Raw genomic sequence first — 16,389 nt, 5'->3', positions numbered from 1 at the left:
TTTCTCAGAAATACAACTTTGCCCTGTGCTTCTCCGAGCATGCTCATCGTATAGCTTAAGCCTATAGCCTATAGGGGTTAGGGTTAGAATTATGGTTAAGGATAGGGGGTTAGGGTAAGGTTTAGGGTTAGGATTAGGGGTTAGGAAAACATTTGATTTTGAATGGGAATCAATTGTTGGTCCCCAAAAAGTCCTCACAAGTATAGTACGACAGTGTGTGTGTGTGTGTGTGTGTGTGTGTGTGTGTGTGTGTGTGTGTGTGTGTGTGTGTGTGTGTGTGTGTGTGTGTGTGTGTGTGCGCGCGCGCTTGCACACTGTGGTCATAAAATGTTCAAATGAGGTCTGGAGGTAAAACCCCCTTCTGGACAGCAGAACTACATGAATAAAGTTCCCCTCAAGTCCGGTCACCAACTTTATGCTTATGAGCGATTAAATCCATTCAATTATTACAGTGATGTTTAATCTCTCCAGTTTCTCACTGCAGAAAAGCTGGTGTCAAATTAGAGATGCTTTATGAATATGGGCCCTAAACTTCTCCCAATCCTACCTTTTCCCTAGTTCGACAGTTGGTTGTACAGAAATCGTAACCTGGCAACTGACAGCCACACTGTACCTTGGTACCTTCGTTCAATATCCCACCAGCCGACACTTTATTGTTTGAGACATCTAATATATATGGATACAGCAGGACACACTGTATTTCTTTCTGAGACCTTTGGCTTGTTTGCATAAACCACATCATGGGTTGACATGGCAGTAAGGGAGGTTAGTCTGATGTGTTTGGCTAAGACCTCATGACAAGGAATAACACTGCCGGAGCCTTTCTGTGAGACAGCAGTGAAACTTCTTGTTATTCACACTGGCACTCAACTAGACTAATCAATAATGTTTGTAAAATTAAAGAATATTTATAGAAAAAGCACTTGATATGTGACTTCCCCTGCGTACTAACGTTACTGAAGCTCATGTTTGCTGAAGTACTTTTTGACAGAAATGATGCCTCAACCAATTCAGTACCACAGTAGTTACCTTTTAATGAAAACATCAAATTCACAATCATATTAGTTATAAAAGTGGCCCATATAAAAAACAAATCAGTATTATACTGTACATATATGTTGAATATGTGATTACACATCACACCTGACAGTTTTAACAGTTTATTAGCCTATTATTGTATCAAAGTGTAGTAAACGCATAGGTATTTTCACTTAGATACTAAGTGCCCTGTTTGGTGTTAGTAGCTCACCAGAGTACCATAACCACCACACCCTCGTAGAGAATTACCCAACACTTTTGTCTCCTGTACTGTAATTTCATCACCTCAAAAGAGCAGCAAACAATGACAGGACGTTATTGAGGTCACATACTTTGAAGACAAAACACACAACAAAGTTATTTGACACATTTCTCAGGTAACTCATGCTGCCATTTTATGTATTTCTGACAATAATATTTTAGAAATGTATACATCACCTTCAATGCTAATATGAATTTCAATTGTTGCTATACATTTTTTTTCCAGCATTGTGATGGATAATATGACAAACAAGAAACAATAAATTAAAGAGACAAAAGTACAGATATGCTGAAATTAAACCTTTGTGCCTATGACATTATGACATAAGAGGACTGGCTGTTTACTACCTTATGCCACCCAGCTTGAATCCTGGATGTAAATTGAATTTCTTCAAATGAAACAGAAACTTCACAGTTATGGTTTAAATGAACATGTTAGCGTACATTAAGATGTGTCTATGTATGCACACATATATTGGTAGAACTAGCCTATTGCTGGAAATGTTGCAAAATATGCAAATGAAAGAGAGCATCACAATCAATTGTACAAAATCAATTTTACAGCACTTGATCCTACATCCTACATTTGTAATAATGTAAAAAAGGGCCAAAATTATAGCTTTGATTCAGTAGGACTCCATTGAGGGGGCCATGTGTGCTGGATACTGGAGTAGAACCCTGCTCTTGTTTCTGAATCACAAGCTCCATGGCAGGCAGGAGAGGGACCGTGAAAGCCCCACTCTGCACCGCCACCAAAACCCCTCTCTCTGCTCCTTCCATCTTCTCCTTGCACTTTGTGAAGGCTCGCTGGGACGGAACTTGTCTCTGATGTACATTGGGGACCCAAACAGAGCGAAGAACAGGCACAGAGGCCCTTAAGATTATTTTAGGGAACTAAAAAACAAAAAACAATCATCCTAGAATTTGTACCACCCAACCTCCCAGAAAGAATTCACTGCCTCTTTCATCTCCTCCTTCCTCTCCTTCTTCCTCTTCCTCCTGATCAATCCAAGCCTGTTGTGGAGCATATGAGGGATTCACAAAGTTATCCTCTGCTGTTAGCCCTTGAGGGGCAAGGGGTACCCAGTGTTGTTTGTAACCAGGCAAGAATGTCATTGATGAGGTCTCGCAGTCTGCAAGGTTGATGGGAGGTATGGAGTGAGATGGTGAGTCATTGGAGTTATTGAAACACATTGGAGAGATTGGGGTGTATATTGTTCTCTCCTCTCTCCCTGTACCAGGGTCCAACCACTCTGTCTCCCCCGTGGTGACCAGATCAGACAATAGTGATGCCCCTTGCCCAGTGTTGTCTAGGTCCCACAAAAGGGGCTGCCCCTCAGCGTCGGTAGGCAGTGCCATGCTGGCCATGGCACTCTGTGTCTCTGGCTGGAGCAACAGAGTGGACAACTGCAGTTGGCCATTAATACACCGCAATGTGGGCAGTACTAGGGGGTGGCCTGTTGAGTTCCTGTCTCCAACACACCGGTTCGGCTCAGGTGGTGCTCCATGCGAAAACAAAACTGGGACACCTTGAAAACAACTGGGTTTGTGGACACTGGATTCAGATGACCATGGAGAGTTGATGTTGTTTTCGCTGTTTGCGTGACGATGGCATTCTTCCTTCACACCTTCATTGGCCACCTGCACTACGACCATGCTATAGTTGGTGGAGGACTGGGTGCTGTTGTTGGAGTGCTCTGGGGGTGGACCCTGCTGGCCCATGTAGGTGTCACAGTGCCTGGGCTGGGCAATGGAGGAGGGTCCGTCCTGGGGGGAATAGGACCCAGACCCACTGCTGGTGAACTTTGACCCCATCTGGAGTTTACCAGTCTTCAGGTCACCGTAGGAGAACCCCACAGGGTAATGATACGGCTTGGCAGTGGAGATAGTGATGGCTTCTGGAGGGTACCACAATGGAGGTGGGACGTTGCTTGTGGTCAGTTTCTGTGTAGAAGAGAAAGAGGATTTAGTTTATGTAACTTACTAAAACACCTCTATGACCCCCTCTCCATCCCACCAAACCCTTGGAATCATTGAGTGGTTACAATGTATGTCAAACCACAATTAACTTGTTCAATTATAATTCTGAACAACTTTCATGGCAAGAATGAAATGAGCTCAGCTGAAACAACACTGCTGTAATCTTTTGTAATTGCTTTCAGTTCTTGGCATGAAATGCAAATTACAGTGATACAACTGATTAAATGGGTATGATTTCTCAGCATATCAGAGGAAATGGAATAAAACAGATACAACTCTGGGAAGATTGGTAAATGCAGACATTTAAAGAGAAAATGAATGATGATAAAGTTAAATCCTTTCCTCATAAATCAGTGCATCTGTAAATTGCAAAGATATAACATTTTATTGTAACTGCTGTTACACATTGTGCCCTGTTCTAAGTTAGGTGTTGCTGTAGAAAAGAGCTGAATGATTTGCGTGTTTGTGGCTGAGATTAAACTCAGGTTCGGTTGCATCCTGTTGAGGTCTCTCATACACGTGTTACTCTAAGTTTTGCCTGGAGGCCTGTATTTCCAGTAACAGGAACTGTTAGTCCTTCACGTATGGGGAAATCTCCAATCAACATTTCTTACCAAGGCGTCTGGCATGTTACTCTTCTTTCTCACATAGTGACGACACACCACCACCGGTAGCAGGAGGGAACCAAGTAGCAGACACCCTAAGAGGAGGAACCAGGGGAACAGCAGCCAGGTGTCACCTAGATGGGGGAAGATTGTTTCTATTACACCTCAGTAGTGGCAATACAGCTGCCTCACTCTCAGAGCCTATTGGAAACAGGCCAATAGGTTGTAAATTGCCAGGGCTATAGAGCAAGCTTTGGGAGTGTCCGTGAGGTCAGTCAGTACAGTAGTTTCAAGGATGCATAAATAAGAGGCTCCATTCAGTCTTGTCTCCAGGAAGTGAGCCTTTATACAATCTTTGAAAAGGCAGCAGGAATACCCTTAACATTGTGAAACTACAGTCAATGCATTTACAGTATGCCTTTAAGTTCTTTATGGTAACAGTATGGTTACTCAAATCATTCACAGATGATTCATTCAACAAAACTAGTAAAGCAAAAAGGAAAGGCATACCAGCCTGGTCTCATAGACTAGACGTAACATAGTAAATGTAAATCTGGGACACTCAAATGAGTATGATATGTTACGTTTGGTATGGTTACAAAAGACAGATGGTTACTTAAAGCAAAACCGAAAGTTGGGTGGTTGGTCGGGGTGGATGGGTTGATTTATAACCAAAGGATGCGAGTTCAAATCTCATCACGAAAAATGTTAGAATTTTAACTAATGAGCAACTTCTCAACTATTTACTACTTTTTAGCTACTTTGCACCTACTTAGCATGTTAGCTACCGTTCCCCTAACCCTAACCTTAACCCTTTTAGCTAAACCTTCCCCAAACCATAACCCTTTAACATAACTCCTAAACTTAACCCTAACCCTAACCCCTAACCCTAACCCCTAGCCCCTAGCCTAGCTAACGGTAGACAGCTAGCTAACATTAGCCACCTAGCTAGTTCATAACATATTGTACATTTTTCTAATTCAGAACATATAATACAAATTGCAATTCGTAACATATCATATGACATGGGTGATGGACAACCACAAATGAATACATACAATACGAAACGTAACATATCTTTCTAAATGCAGCATCTCGGATTTACATACAAAATAATACGAAACGCTCTGAGACCAGCTTGTGCATACATGCAGAGCCTTGAGGGACAGCAGATGACCTCACCTGGTAATGCCACACAGAATGTATGGCTCTCACTGGCATTTCGGTACTTTTCTCTAGTCGGGATGTACACCACATAGCCACAGTACTCTACATTGCTATTCTTTAGATTGTTAAGGACAAACTCTCCAGTTGTGTTTTTGTGGACCTGTGAAAAAAGAGCCAGCAGTCAGAACCTGTTTTGTGTATCTAATATGTGCGTGTGTTGGTGGGTGTGTGTGTGTGTCAGAATGCATATGTGTGAGCAGTACGTATGGGGGGGGTATCACCTGTGCTGCCCAGCTAGGACGAGTGATGTTGAGGATATAGAAGGTTGGAGGGTCATGGTAGGAAAAGCTGGTACTGTTGAAAATCTCCTCGATGGAAGTCTTATTATCCGGTCCCAACGGTAGGGTGACAGTCACTTTTAAAGATGATGTTGTGAGGTTCACAGACACATTGGGTGGCCCAAGGACAGCTGACGTGTACAAGACAAAGAAAGGCTGAGAATAAGACTAAGGACAATAACGGATTAGTGACAATCTGAAGAAAACAGGATAAACCCATTGAGTATGGGCCAAATGCTAACTGGACGAATTGGTGAATAACATAAGCTTTCATGGAAACATACATTGATGTCATTAGAGAATATGAACAGACAGTTGGAGCAATCTGTATGTATCACAACTAAGGATTCTTCCCTCTGAGCCAACACATACTCCAAAAACATCCCAATCTAGAAGAAGTATGATAAAGAGAGGAAATTGCTTACTGTCTCTCAGAGGTTTAAACAGTGCTGTATGGCCTAGCGAGTGACTGTTGGCGAAAACCTGAGCACAGTATGAATTTTGATAGATGTATGGTGTCTCTGCAGTGAGGTCACAAGAAAGAGTTGTGATGTTCTGGCACGCCATATTCAGCTTGTATGGCTCTCCGTATCTATAATGAACACAAAAAGCATGCTCAAACATAAAACACACTATGTAAGGAACCCTTAGCCAAAATTGAATGTTGCACTTTGTAAAAATATTGAGTAACCCTTTACTTGATGCCTGCAGGTACAATGCTTTTTAACTTGTTATAAGCATCTATGAGCCTTTATCATGACATATCACATGTTGTAAATGTATCGCCTTTCAGGGTGTGCAGAGTTCTGAAATAGGTGTGTTATTTAACCCCTTACTTCCTCATATAAAAATAACTAAAGGATAGTGTGTCAAACAGGGAACCGATATTCAGTGGGGATGATCAGGGCCAATCTTTTTCTGAACTGATTTGATGGTGGCGCTATGAGGCATTGAATAAGGACATGCAAGCAATTCCAGGTGACAATGCGATTGGCGTGGCACTTGGCATTTGTCCGTCAAACCGTGTCATGAGCAATTAGATGAGCTGACGTTTCCACTTTGTAACAAGATCTCAAAGAGGCAGTAAGACAAAGTGATTGAAATGAAAACATTGGCCTCACATAGCCACAGGTGAACTGAGTACCGTTTGTAAAGTTAAATAGTACATTTTTACAGGCAATTCTTTTCACAGATTTATCCCTGTGGTGTACAGAGAAACAGAGAGAGGCCTGTGGTAATACACAGACCAGAGCCTGTCTGCTAAGGCTTGCCCCAGCCAGCGGAGCTCAACCTGCAGCATGGAGTACAGTTGCACCACGGTTTCAAGGCTGATGGCAGTAGGTGGAGCAGCAAATGGAAAGAGCAACCCACCATATCCAAAACAATGGGGACAACAATGGGGATAACGATGGGGCCAACAATGGGGACAACGATGCTGAAAAGGAGCATGGTTCCGTCTTTCAGCACACAGCTTTAAAATGTTGTTGACATAAGTCACATATCGCCCTATGTCACCCTAGCCTTGGCACATAAATATGTTGTTGGGTTGAAAGGTGAAAAGGTGACCACTGTATTCCTGTCTCTTACCTTTTGTAATGGACACTGTAAAAGACCCCTTCATCTGGGCTGTCGACCTTGTTCCAGTGGAGGACAGTGTTGAAATTCCTAGAGATGAAGTATGGCTTCCCTTCACCAATGGCGGAACAACCTATAGATAAAGAGAACGACGGTGGGGAAAGTTAACTTGAGACTGTCCATTTACGAATAGCCTTCGTAGTATAACGTCTCGCTAGTCAGTACCCAAAAAGCATTGCTCTACTATTCAACATTGTCACGACCTATGTGACATGCTCACAACAACAGCCTCTGTCAAAGGATCTGCCTCCCTCGAGATACACTTGCTCCATTTTCACTCATAGCAGCTGTGGACCAAACTCAAACAGGGCTTACGTAAGCTGGGCTTTGTTTCTTTGGCAGCAGGAACTAAAATGTGTAATTGTTCCAGGGCTATAGAGGAGGGAATATAAGCAGCTGCACATGTGGAAGCAAGCCAATTGTTTGATTTGAGTGCGAATAGAATGAAACAAAAGCCACAGTTTGGGTCTGTAGGGCCCATCCACAAAGGGATGTTTAATAAAAAAAATACCGTGTCCATTATAGGACAGCCTTAATTCCTCAAGAGGTTTGTGCCAGTCTTATCAGGACTGTATAATAAGATAGAAACTGTAGTGGAAGAATAGAAGGTGATAATTGCGACTAGCGACTTGCAGGCCCTGAGGCCCAGCGTGATGACATGAATCATGATTTATGACATAGTTTGGATGGCTGACCATTTGCGGGCCTATCACAGGGTTTAAACACACCTCATATGCGGACTTCTCTGGGGAGGGACGTTCCCACAGAACCCTGCGAGTACGGAGACGATTGGCGGTGTGAAGACAGATGAATCGACTAATTTAATGTTGTTGTGAGTTAAATTGTCATGTTTCAATTGTTTCAAGAGTTCATAAAGAGCAATGGATTTTGATATGTTTTATTGTGCTGTAAGTGCTATGGATTTATTGTTACAGGGAAAATGCGTCATTCTGTTAATCGGACAGCTGATAGTTCAAAGAGGGAGCAGCACAGTGGCGCTCTGCTATATTCTAAATTGAGTTGATTAGATTAGAATCTGGGTGTGTTTTCCTGTCTTTTGTTTTTACTAGCCAAGTGCAAAGAAATCCAGGTTGAGTGTGTGTGCATGCTTGAATTTGGTTAAAGGAGAGTACATTTGTTGACATTTTGAGAACTCTTAGAGATCATTCTGAATTGAAGACAAGCGTGACCACATGAAGTCTTAGCCTATTGATGATAGTAATTTACGCTGATTAGTCTGTAATGTATCATGGATGTCACGTTCACTGCAATTGTTTGAGTGTTAATTATGTCATGACTAGGACATTCTACTAGTTGAATTGAGTAAATGCGTTCCTCCTTCTACAGAGTCATTCTTTCATTGACTATACTCTTATAATTTAGCAGGTCTATTGGTAGTTGTTATATACACAATACCCATAGCATACACCTGGGTACCACCTTGACATCCCTGATCTGCTTGCTTCAGTAAATGAATGCTAGTACATTGGTCGCCAGGATGAGCTATTTGTATCTAGTCTCTTAATAATTGAATAACGGTGCAGGTTAGACATGTTCCTTATAGTCATACTGAGAGGTGATGCAAGGCTCGCTACCTTCACTCTATCCTCTAGAGACGTACAGGGCCTGTCGCATTTATTCACACAATGTTGGGGTCAGATTGATAAACGTACTTTATTATTATGCTCAACATCATTTCTACATAACGGTTGGATAATTTCCATCCAGCTACATAACGGGTGGGATTTTCACTACACTACAATATAGATAAACTAGAAACAATTTATAGTTAATTAACCTTTCCTTTTTTTTTATGTCATTTACGTTTGTAGAACCACTTACGTCACAGTGCATCTGGTCATGTCTCGTGCTGATTACAGGTTACGCAATTCACCAGAAAATGATACGCAGTCTCGACTCCCTTCAACATCAGCATTTTGATGTGCTCTATAATAATGTAGTCGATATAACAGACCACTCAAATGAACTTGCCCTGGGGATTCATTTTCCATTGATCGCTATAATTTAGTCCACAAAGGGTTCACTACTCTTTGTCCACCAGGACCTTGATTAGAACTGTGGGGAAATCTCCAGAGACTCACGTCATCTAATTCATTACGACTACATATTAAAACAAAGACTACCGGTATCGTGATGCGTCCCAAATGGGCCCCCTATTGCCTATATGGCGCAGTGCTTTTGTCCAGAGCACCAGTGCACTATTTAGGAAATAGGGTGGCATTTGGGACACAGGCTAGGTTTATACCCACATAGAGTGCGCTCATCCAAATCAAACAGGAGATCAGTAGTGCTCCGTTAAACTCACCATAGCAGTACAGGAGAAGCACCACAACCTTCCTAGGCCACAGATTCATTGGGCTTGAGGAGTCAGAAGAGTGAGATTAAAATCCCGTTCTCACGGTCTGTACTCCTTTGTCCTGATTTCCTCAGGGAGCACCCACCATGTGATGTGTAGAAAATACAATTCCAGTCAACAACAACAAAAACAGGAATGGTCCAGGTCCAAAATCAATGAAGACACAAGGAGAGACCAAATCCCAATCCTCTGGGTATCGGAGAGCAGATCTGGGATGCGTAGGATATCCTATCCACGACCTGAACCATCTCTGACCAGTTTAGGGAAAGGAGCACCCATCCCCAGGTGTGCTGCAGGTGAACTTTGGAACCGTCTTATCAACTTTGTTCCTGTTTTTTTCTCCCTATGCTCAACCTCCCTCCCACAAAGTCTCTACTATTGTGTTGGCTGTCCTCTCTCTCTCTCTCTCTCTCTCTCTCTCTCTCTCTTTCTATTTCTCTTTCTATTTCTCTCTCGCTCTCTATTTCTCTCTCGTTCTTGTCTTTCAGGTTTTATCTGAAAATAGATCCTAAATAATTACAAAGGACATTGAACGTGCAATCTGTCAACACATCTCACTGCTACATGGGAATAAATTGTATAACCTGTTTTCAGTTTCACCAGTATTTTATTGCTGTGTTTAATGGTTTTCAAACAATGCTATGTTACATAGCTAGTTATTCAATGGCACACCTTTCTGTGCACAACCAAGGTGTGTACAGAACGTGAATTATTGTATCGGAATGAATGAAGGAGACTCCAAGAAATATTGCTTCAATGGATCTTTGTATGATAATTATGGAAATCTGATTTTCTAATGGAAGCCATTTTGTTGCCCACAGGAGTCTATGCTTTTTCCCTGCTATCCACCACCATATCACATAGACTTTGTTTTAATATGGTAATAACATGGACCATCAAGCTATTTGATTCTCAACCCAGAGGGTATAATACACACTGAATTATGCGGCTATTATCTATTGTATACACTGGTGTGAAGAGTTGGTCAGCAGTTTACAAGAGGAGGACGTGTCACGCCCTGATCTGTTTCACCTGTCTTCGTGATTGTCTCCACCCACCTCCAGGTGTCACCCGTTTTCCCCATTAGTCCCTGGGTTTGTCTTGTCTTGTCAAGTCAACCAGTGTGGTTTTCCGTGTTCCTGCTTTTTCTTATCTCTCTTTTGCTAGTCCTCCTGGTTTTGACCCTTGCCTGCCTTGACTCTGAACCCTTCTGCCTGACCATACTGCCTGCCTTGACCTCGAACCTGCCTGCCACTCTGTACCTCCTGGACTCTGACCTTGTTATGATATTTTTCCTGTCCACGACCATTTTCTTGCCTGCCCCTTGGATTATAATAAATATCAGAGACTCGAACCATTGGCCTCCTGTGTCTGTATCTGGGTCTCGCCCTGTGCCCTTATAGGAAGTAAGAAACAGGAAGAAAAACCTGCTACAGAGGTTATCTAATGCTGCGATTATTCCATATATTTATTAGTCTAAGATGGGAACACCAAAGCTTTGTTGATTAAATCATATATGAGGGACCTTCTGTCTCCATCAACAGTAACAGAGATAACACTGCACTCAATAACTGGATAGTTGTACAGAAGTATTCATCCTCAGCGCAAATAAGCTGCTGTGTTTTGTTTATCACAACAACATGCTTGTTTATGTCTGTCTGAGTGTCGTAGAGTCATATTGGCCATAAATACTCAAGGCTGCGTGCATAACTCTATGACAAAGAGCAAATCAACATTCAAATACAGTGACTCAGATATAATTGAACTGGATAAAAACAGAGTGTGGACCATGGTCACTGAATTGTGATCCAAGTGGGTGTCTGCAAGTCTAGAACACGACTCTAACCCCTCGTTTCCATTAGATATTCAACGGTTATTTTGCATCAAAACAAAAAATCTATTTGTGTAACTTCAACCCACAACTCTCGCCCTCTCTCTGCGTATTTATGTATTTATGCCTGGGAGTGTAGCACAATTAGATAAGACATTTTGCCGAGTGGAAAAATCAAATCAAATCAAATGTTACTGGTCACATACACATGGTTAGCAGATGTTATTGCGAGTGTAGCGAAGTGCTTGTGCTTCTAGTTCCGACAGTGCAGCAATATCTAACAAGTAATATCTAACAATTCCACAACAACTACCTAATAAACACAAATCTAAGTAAAGGAATGGAATAAGAATATATAAATATATGGATGAGCAATGTCAGAGCGGCATAGGATAAGATGCAATAGATAGTATAGAATACAGTATATACATATGAGATGAATAATGCAAGATATGTAAACATTATTAAAGTGGCATTATTAAAGTGACTAGTGTTATTAGTATTAAAGTGGCCAATTATTTGAAGTCTGTATGTAGGCAGCAACCTCTCTGTGCTAGTGATGGCTGTTTAACAGTCTGATGGCCTTGAGATTGAAAAACAGCTTCTATCTCTCGGTCCCAGCTTTGATGCACAGGCACTGACCTCGCCTTCTGGATGGCAGCGGAGTGAACAGGCAGTGGCTTGGGTGGTTGTTGTCCTTTTTTTGGCCTTCCTGTGACATCGGGTGCTGTAGGTGTCCTGGAGGGCAGGTAGTTGGTGATACGTTGTGCAGACCTTCACCACCCTCTGGAGAGCCCTGCGGTTGTGGGCGGTGATACAGCCCGACAGGATGCTCTCAATTGTGCATCTGTAAAAGTTTGTGAGGGTTTTAGGTGACAAGCCAAACGTCTTCAGCCTCCTGAGGTTGAAGAGGTCTGTGTGGGTGGATCATTTTAGTTTGTCAGTGATATGTACGCCGAGGAACTTAAAATGTCCACCTTCTCCACTGCTGTCTCGTCAATGTGGATAGGGGTGTGCTCCCCACGATCATCTCCTTTGTTTTGTTGATGTTGAGTGAGAGGTTATTTTCCTGACACCACACTCCAAGAGCCCTCACGGTCTCCCTGTAGGCTGTCTCGTCGTTGTTTGTAATCAAGCCTACTACTGTTGCGTTGTCTGCAAACTTGATGATTGAGTTGGAGGCATGCATGGCCACGCAGTCATGGGTGAACAGGGAGTACAGGAGGGGTCTGAGCACACACCCTTGTGGGGCCCTAGTGTTGAGGGTCAGCGAAGTGGAGATGTTGTTTCCTACCTTCACCACCTGGGGGCAGCCCATCAGGAAGTTCAGGACCCAATTGCAAAGGGCGGGGTTGAGACCCAGGGCCTCAAGCTTAATGACGAGTTTGGAGGGTACTATGGTGTTGAATGCTGGAAGGCAGTGTATTCACGAATTATGAAAAGCCTTGGTATCTTTACACTTTAAAGCTGGACTGCAACACAGAGCATGAAACTAATGTAATTGTGGGTTTCTTCTCCGGTCCCGCTCACCTCTCTCATCAGGAACAGATTTGACACATGCAGGAGATAGCAAAATCCAGCACTGTAAATTATATTCCTACAGTCAATACTTCATGACTGATAAAGACAGAGACCTGCATAGCATTCACATACATCCCTCTTACCTCTCTCATCAGGAAAATAGATGGATGTACACAACAGAAGACAGAAAGTCTAGGCCTAAATATTCTATTCCTTCAGTCAATACTTCATGACTGATAAATATAGACAGAGACCTGCATAAAATGTTCTGTCCTTTCACAGAAGTTTAATGGACAATATACACTCTTTGAAAAAGGGATCCAAAAGGGTTCTTCAGCTGTCCCCATAGGAGAACCCTTTCTGGTTCCAGGTAGAACCCTTTTTGGTTTCAGGTAGAAACCTTTTGGGTTCCATTTAGGACCCTCTGTGGAAAGGGTTCTTCATGGAACCCAACCGGGTTCTAACTGGAACCAAAAAGGGTTCTTCAAAGGGTTCTCTTACAGGGACAGCTAAATAACCATTAGGTTCTAGGTAATACCTTTTTTCTCTAAGAGTGTACAGTGTGCACCCAATAAATTGTTCTATCAAAAAGTTATTGAGGTTTATTGTATTTATAAATCCGACCAGTTTCTTATTTAGAAGTTTTGATCGAAGGCAATTTACCGAGAACTTTGATATGAGATGAAGTTTATCTTTGAGAAGTGTCTCAGAGTTGTCACCATATTCTCAGGAGAGAAGTGCACACATAGATACAATAAAATACAAGGTTTTATATTTCATTATGTGAGTCCACACACCTCTTCCTCCATTCTCTTCAAAAGCAAATGATAAAAAAGTAAACAAGGAAGGCCTTGGAGAGATTAGAAACCATGGCCTTATCCGCTCCCTAGCTGACGCTTTTCATACACTGTGGCAGTCCTCTCATCATTACATGACATATTCATTAGTCTCTCCACAATTAACTAGTTTTACCTCCCACTACTCACGCTCGCATCTCACCCTTGTTACATTACATTACATTACATTTAAGTCATTTAGCAGACGCTCTTATCCAGAGCGACTTACAAAATGGTGCATTCACCTTATGATATCCAGTGGAACAACCACTTTACAATAGTGCATCTAAATCTTTTAAGGGGGGGGTTAGAAGGATTACTTTATCCTATCCTAGGTATTCCTTAAAGAGGTGGGGTTTCAGGTGTCTCCGGAAGGTGGTGATTGACTCCGCTGTCCTGGCGTCGTGAGGGAGCTTGTTCCACCATTGGGGTGCCAGAGCAGCGAACAGTTTTGACTGGGCTGAGCGGGAACTGTGCTTCCTCAGAGGTAGGGGGGCCAGCAGGCCAGTGGTGGATGAACGCAGTGCCCTTGTTTGGGTGTAGGGCCTGATCAGAGCCTGAAGGTATGGAGGTGCCGTTCCCTTCACAGCTCCGTAGGCAATCACCATGGTCTTGTAGCGGATGCGAGCTTCAACTGGAAGCCAGTGGAGAGAGCGGAGGAGCGGGGTGACGTGAGAGAACTTGGGAAGGTTGAACACCAGACGGGCTGCGGCGTTCTGGATGAGTTGTAGGGGTTTAATGGCACAGGCAGGGAGCCCAGCCAACAGCGAGTTGCAGTAATCCAGACGGGAGATGACAAGTGCCTGGATTAGGACCTGCGCCGCTTCCTGTGTGAGGCAGGGTCGTACTCTGCGAATGTTGTAGAGCATGAACCTACAGGATCGGGTCACCGCCTTGATGTTAGTGGAGAACGACAGGGTGTTGTCCAGGATCACGCCAAGGTTCTTAGCACTCTGGGAGGAGGACACAAGGGAGTTGTCAACCGTGATGGCGAGATCATGGAACGGGCAGTCCTTCCCCGGGAGGAAGAGCAGCTCCGTCTTGCCGAGGTTCAGCTTGAGCTGGTGATCCGTCATCCACACTGATATGTCTGACAGACATGCAGAGATGCGATTCGCCGCCTGGTTATCAGAAGGGGGAAAGGAGAAGATTAATTGTGTGTCGTCTGCATAGCAATGATAGGAGAGACCATGTGAGGATATGACAGAGCCAAATGACTTGGTGTATAGCGAGAATAGGAGAGGGCCTAGAACAGAGCCCTGGGGGACACCAGTGGTGAGAGCGCATGGTGCGGAGACAGATTCTCGCCACGCCACCTGGTAGGAGCGACCTGTCAGGTAGGACGCAATCCAAGCGTGGGCCGCGCCGGAGATGCCCAACTCGGAGAGGGTGGAGAGGAGGATCTGATGGTTCACAGTATCAAAGGCAGCAGATAGGTCTAGAAGGATGAGAGCAGAGGAGAGAGAGTTAGCTTTAGCAGTGCGGAGAGCCTCCGTGACACAGAGAAGAGCAGTCTCAGTTGAATGCCCAGTCTTGAAACCTGACTGATTAGGATCAAGAAGGTCATTCTGAGAGAGATAGCAGGAGAGCTGGCCAAGGACGGCACGTTCAAGAGTTTTGGAGAGAAAAGAAAGAAGGGATACTGGTCTGTAGTTGTTGACATCGGAGGGATCGAGTGTAGGTTTTTTCAGAAGGGGTGCAACTCTCGCTCTCTTGAAGACGGAAGGGACGTAGCCAGCGGTCAAAAGTTGTTGAACTTGTTCAAAAGTAAATGAGAAAAGCCAAAGGTAGACAAAGAGGATCAGGGAAAATTACACCGTACAAAATGGATGAGAGGTCCCATGGTGCAACAGTGCCTTTGCTGCCTTTATTTGGCATTCAGAAAATGAGTGTGAAAAAGAAAACTGTTTGGCGTCAAATGAATTGCTATTCATAATCATAGCCATACTGCTGCCAGTCCAGCCATGCAGTCCCACAGAACACTGTGTGCATCTTAGAAATAAAAGATAATAAAACCAAAACTATTATGGCCACAAATGTACTGATCAATCATAGCAAAACAGATGGTCTAAAAGCAAACAGAGGGATTGAAACTTTCTGAAGAGTGTCCTTGCTTCAGCTGCAGAGTTAACTGTGCAAAAATGCAATAATTGCTTTTGTGAAAGAACAGATTCAGCTCAGCAAATGAATCATCGATGGGCTCCAAGCACAAATCACTTGTCGCACATAATTGCAAAAGGCATCATAATGTTCTCTTTCAAATTGGCTCCACTTTATGATTCTTTGCCATCATCACTGGTCAGACATATGGAAGTTAATAAAAATATTCTACATGAGCTATATTTTCAATGGTTTACTTTTTTTTGTTTGGTCTATAAACTCGTAAAATATACACAAACATGCTGATAGCGCTTCGATCCAATTACCAAGTTTAATTAACCGCTGTTTGACTACTGTGGCAGAGCCGCTGCCACCTGAATATGACAGCTGGCCACAGACTGATAGAGGAGTTGGCCCACTTACAAGACGCTGTGTTCTAACAGAAAGATAACGGAACAGCCACCTGAACCTGGCAACAAAATGATCTGGCAACCCAGCAACATCAAGCTCAAAATCCACAGCATCCTAAGGTACTGCAGTATGGGCTACTCTATTTAACAATGCAGAGAGGCCCTAATGTTCTTTCCAGTGTTCCTTTTCCTCAGGACTTGTGAAAATGTGATAATTTTTGGGGACAAATCTGAGCTTTAATTGTCCATCTGTTCATTCTGAACTTTTCATGAGGCATGAGATGAGACAT

The 16,389-nt window shown here is 43.2% G+C and overlaps 1 protein-coding gene across 1 annotated transcript; it reads right to left on the bottom strand.

Annotated features, from left to right (window-relative positions):
• Positions 1-1,009: 1,009 nt before the first annotated feature.
• LOC106582907 (uncharacterized) lies at positions 1,010-9,638 on the bottom strand. The gene is made up of 7 exons (XM_014166520.2): positions 9,351-9,638; positions 6,977-7,097; positions 5,815-5,981; positions 5,333-5,520; positions 5,067-5,211; positions 3,894-4,018; positions 1,010-3,243 (listed from the first exon to the last, which is right to left on the bottom strand). Exons 1-7 carry the CDS (start codon positions 9,397-9,399, stop codon positions 2,212-2,214), a joined length of 1,827 nt encoding a protein of 608 aa, XP_014021995.1. The 5' UTR covers positions 9,400-9,638; the 3' UTR covers positions 1,010-2,211.
• Positions 9,639-16,389: the final 6,751 nt, after the last annotated feature.

Source organism: Salmo salar, chromosome ssa02 (genome assembly GCF_905237065.1).
Source record: "Salmo salar chromosome ssa02, Ssal_v3.1, whole genome shotgun sequence".
NCBI classification, from domain to species: domain Eukaryota; kingdom Metazoa; phylum Chordata; class Actinopteri; order Salmoniformes; family Salmonidae; genus Salmo; species Salmo salar.
The sequence above is the reverse complement of the archived record's forward strand: the minus strand, read 5'-3'. Positions and strand labels throughout refer to the sequence as shown.

What these genes read in the sequence shown, in the direction of transcription:
- LOC106582907 (XM_014166520.2), bottom strand. Translation starts at nt 9,399, where the DNA reads ATGAATCTGTGGCCTAGGAAGGTTGTGGTGCTTCTCCTGTACTGCTAT. An exon ending in ATTCTGTGTGGCATTACCAG is followed by an intron (nt 4,019 to 5,066) that starts GTGAGGTCATCT and finishes TCCCCCATCTAG; the next exon opens with GTGACACCTGGCTGCTGTTC. An exon ending in GTAACATGCCAGACGCCTTG is followed by an intron (nt 3,244 to 3,893) that starts GTAAGAAATGTT and finishes TCTTCTACACAG; the next exon opens with AAACTGACCACAAGCAACGT.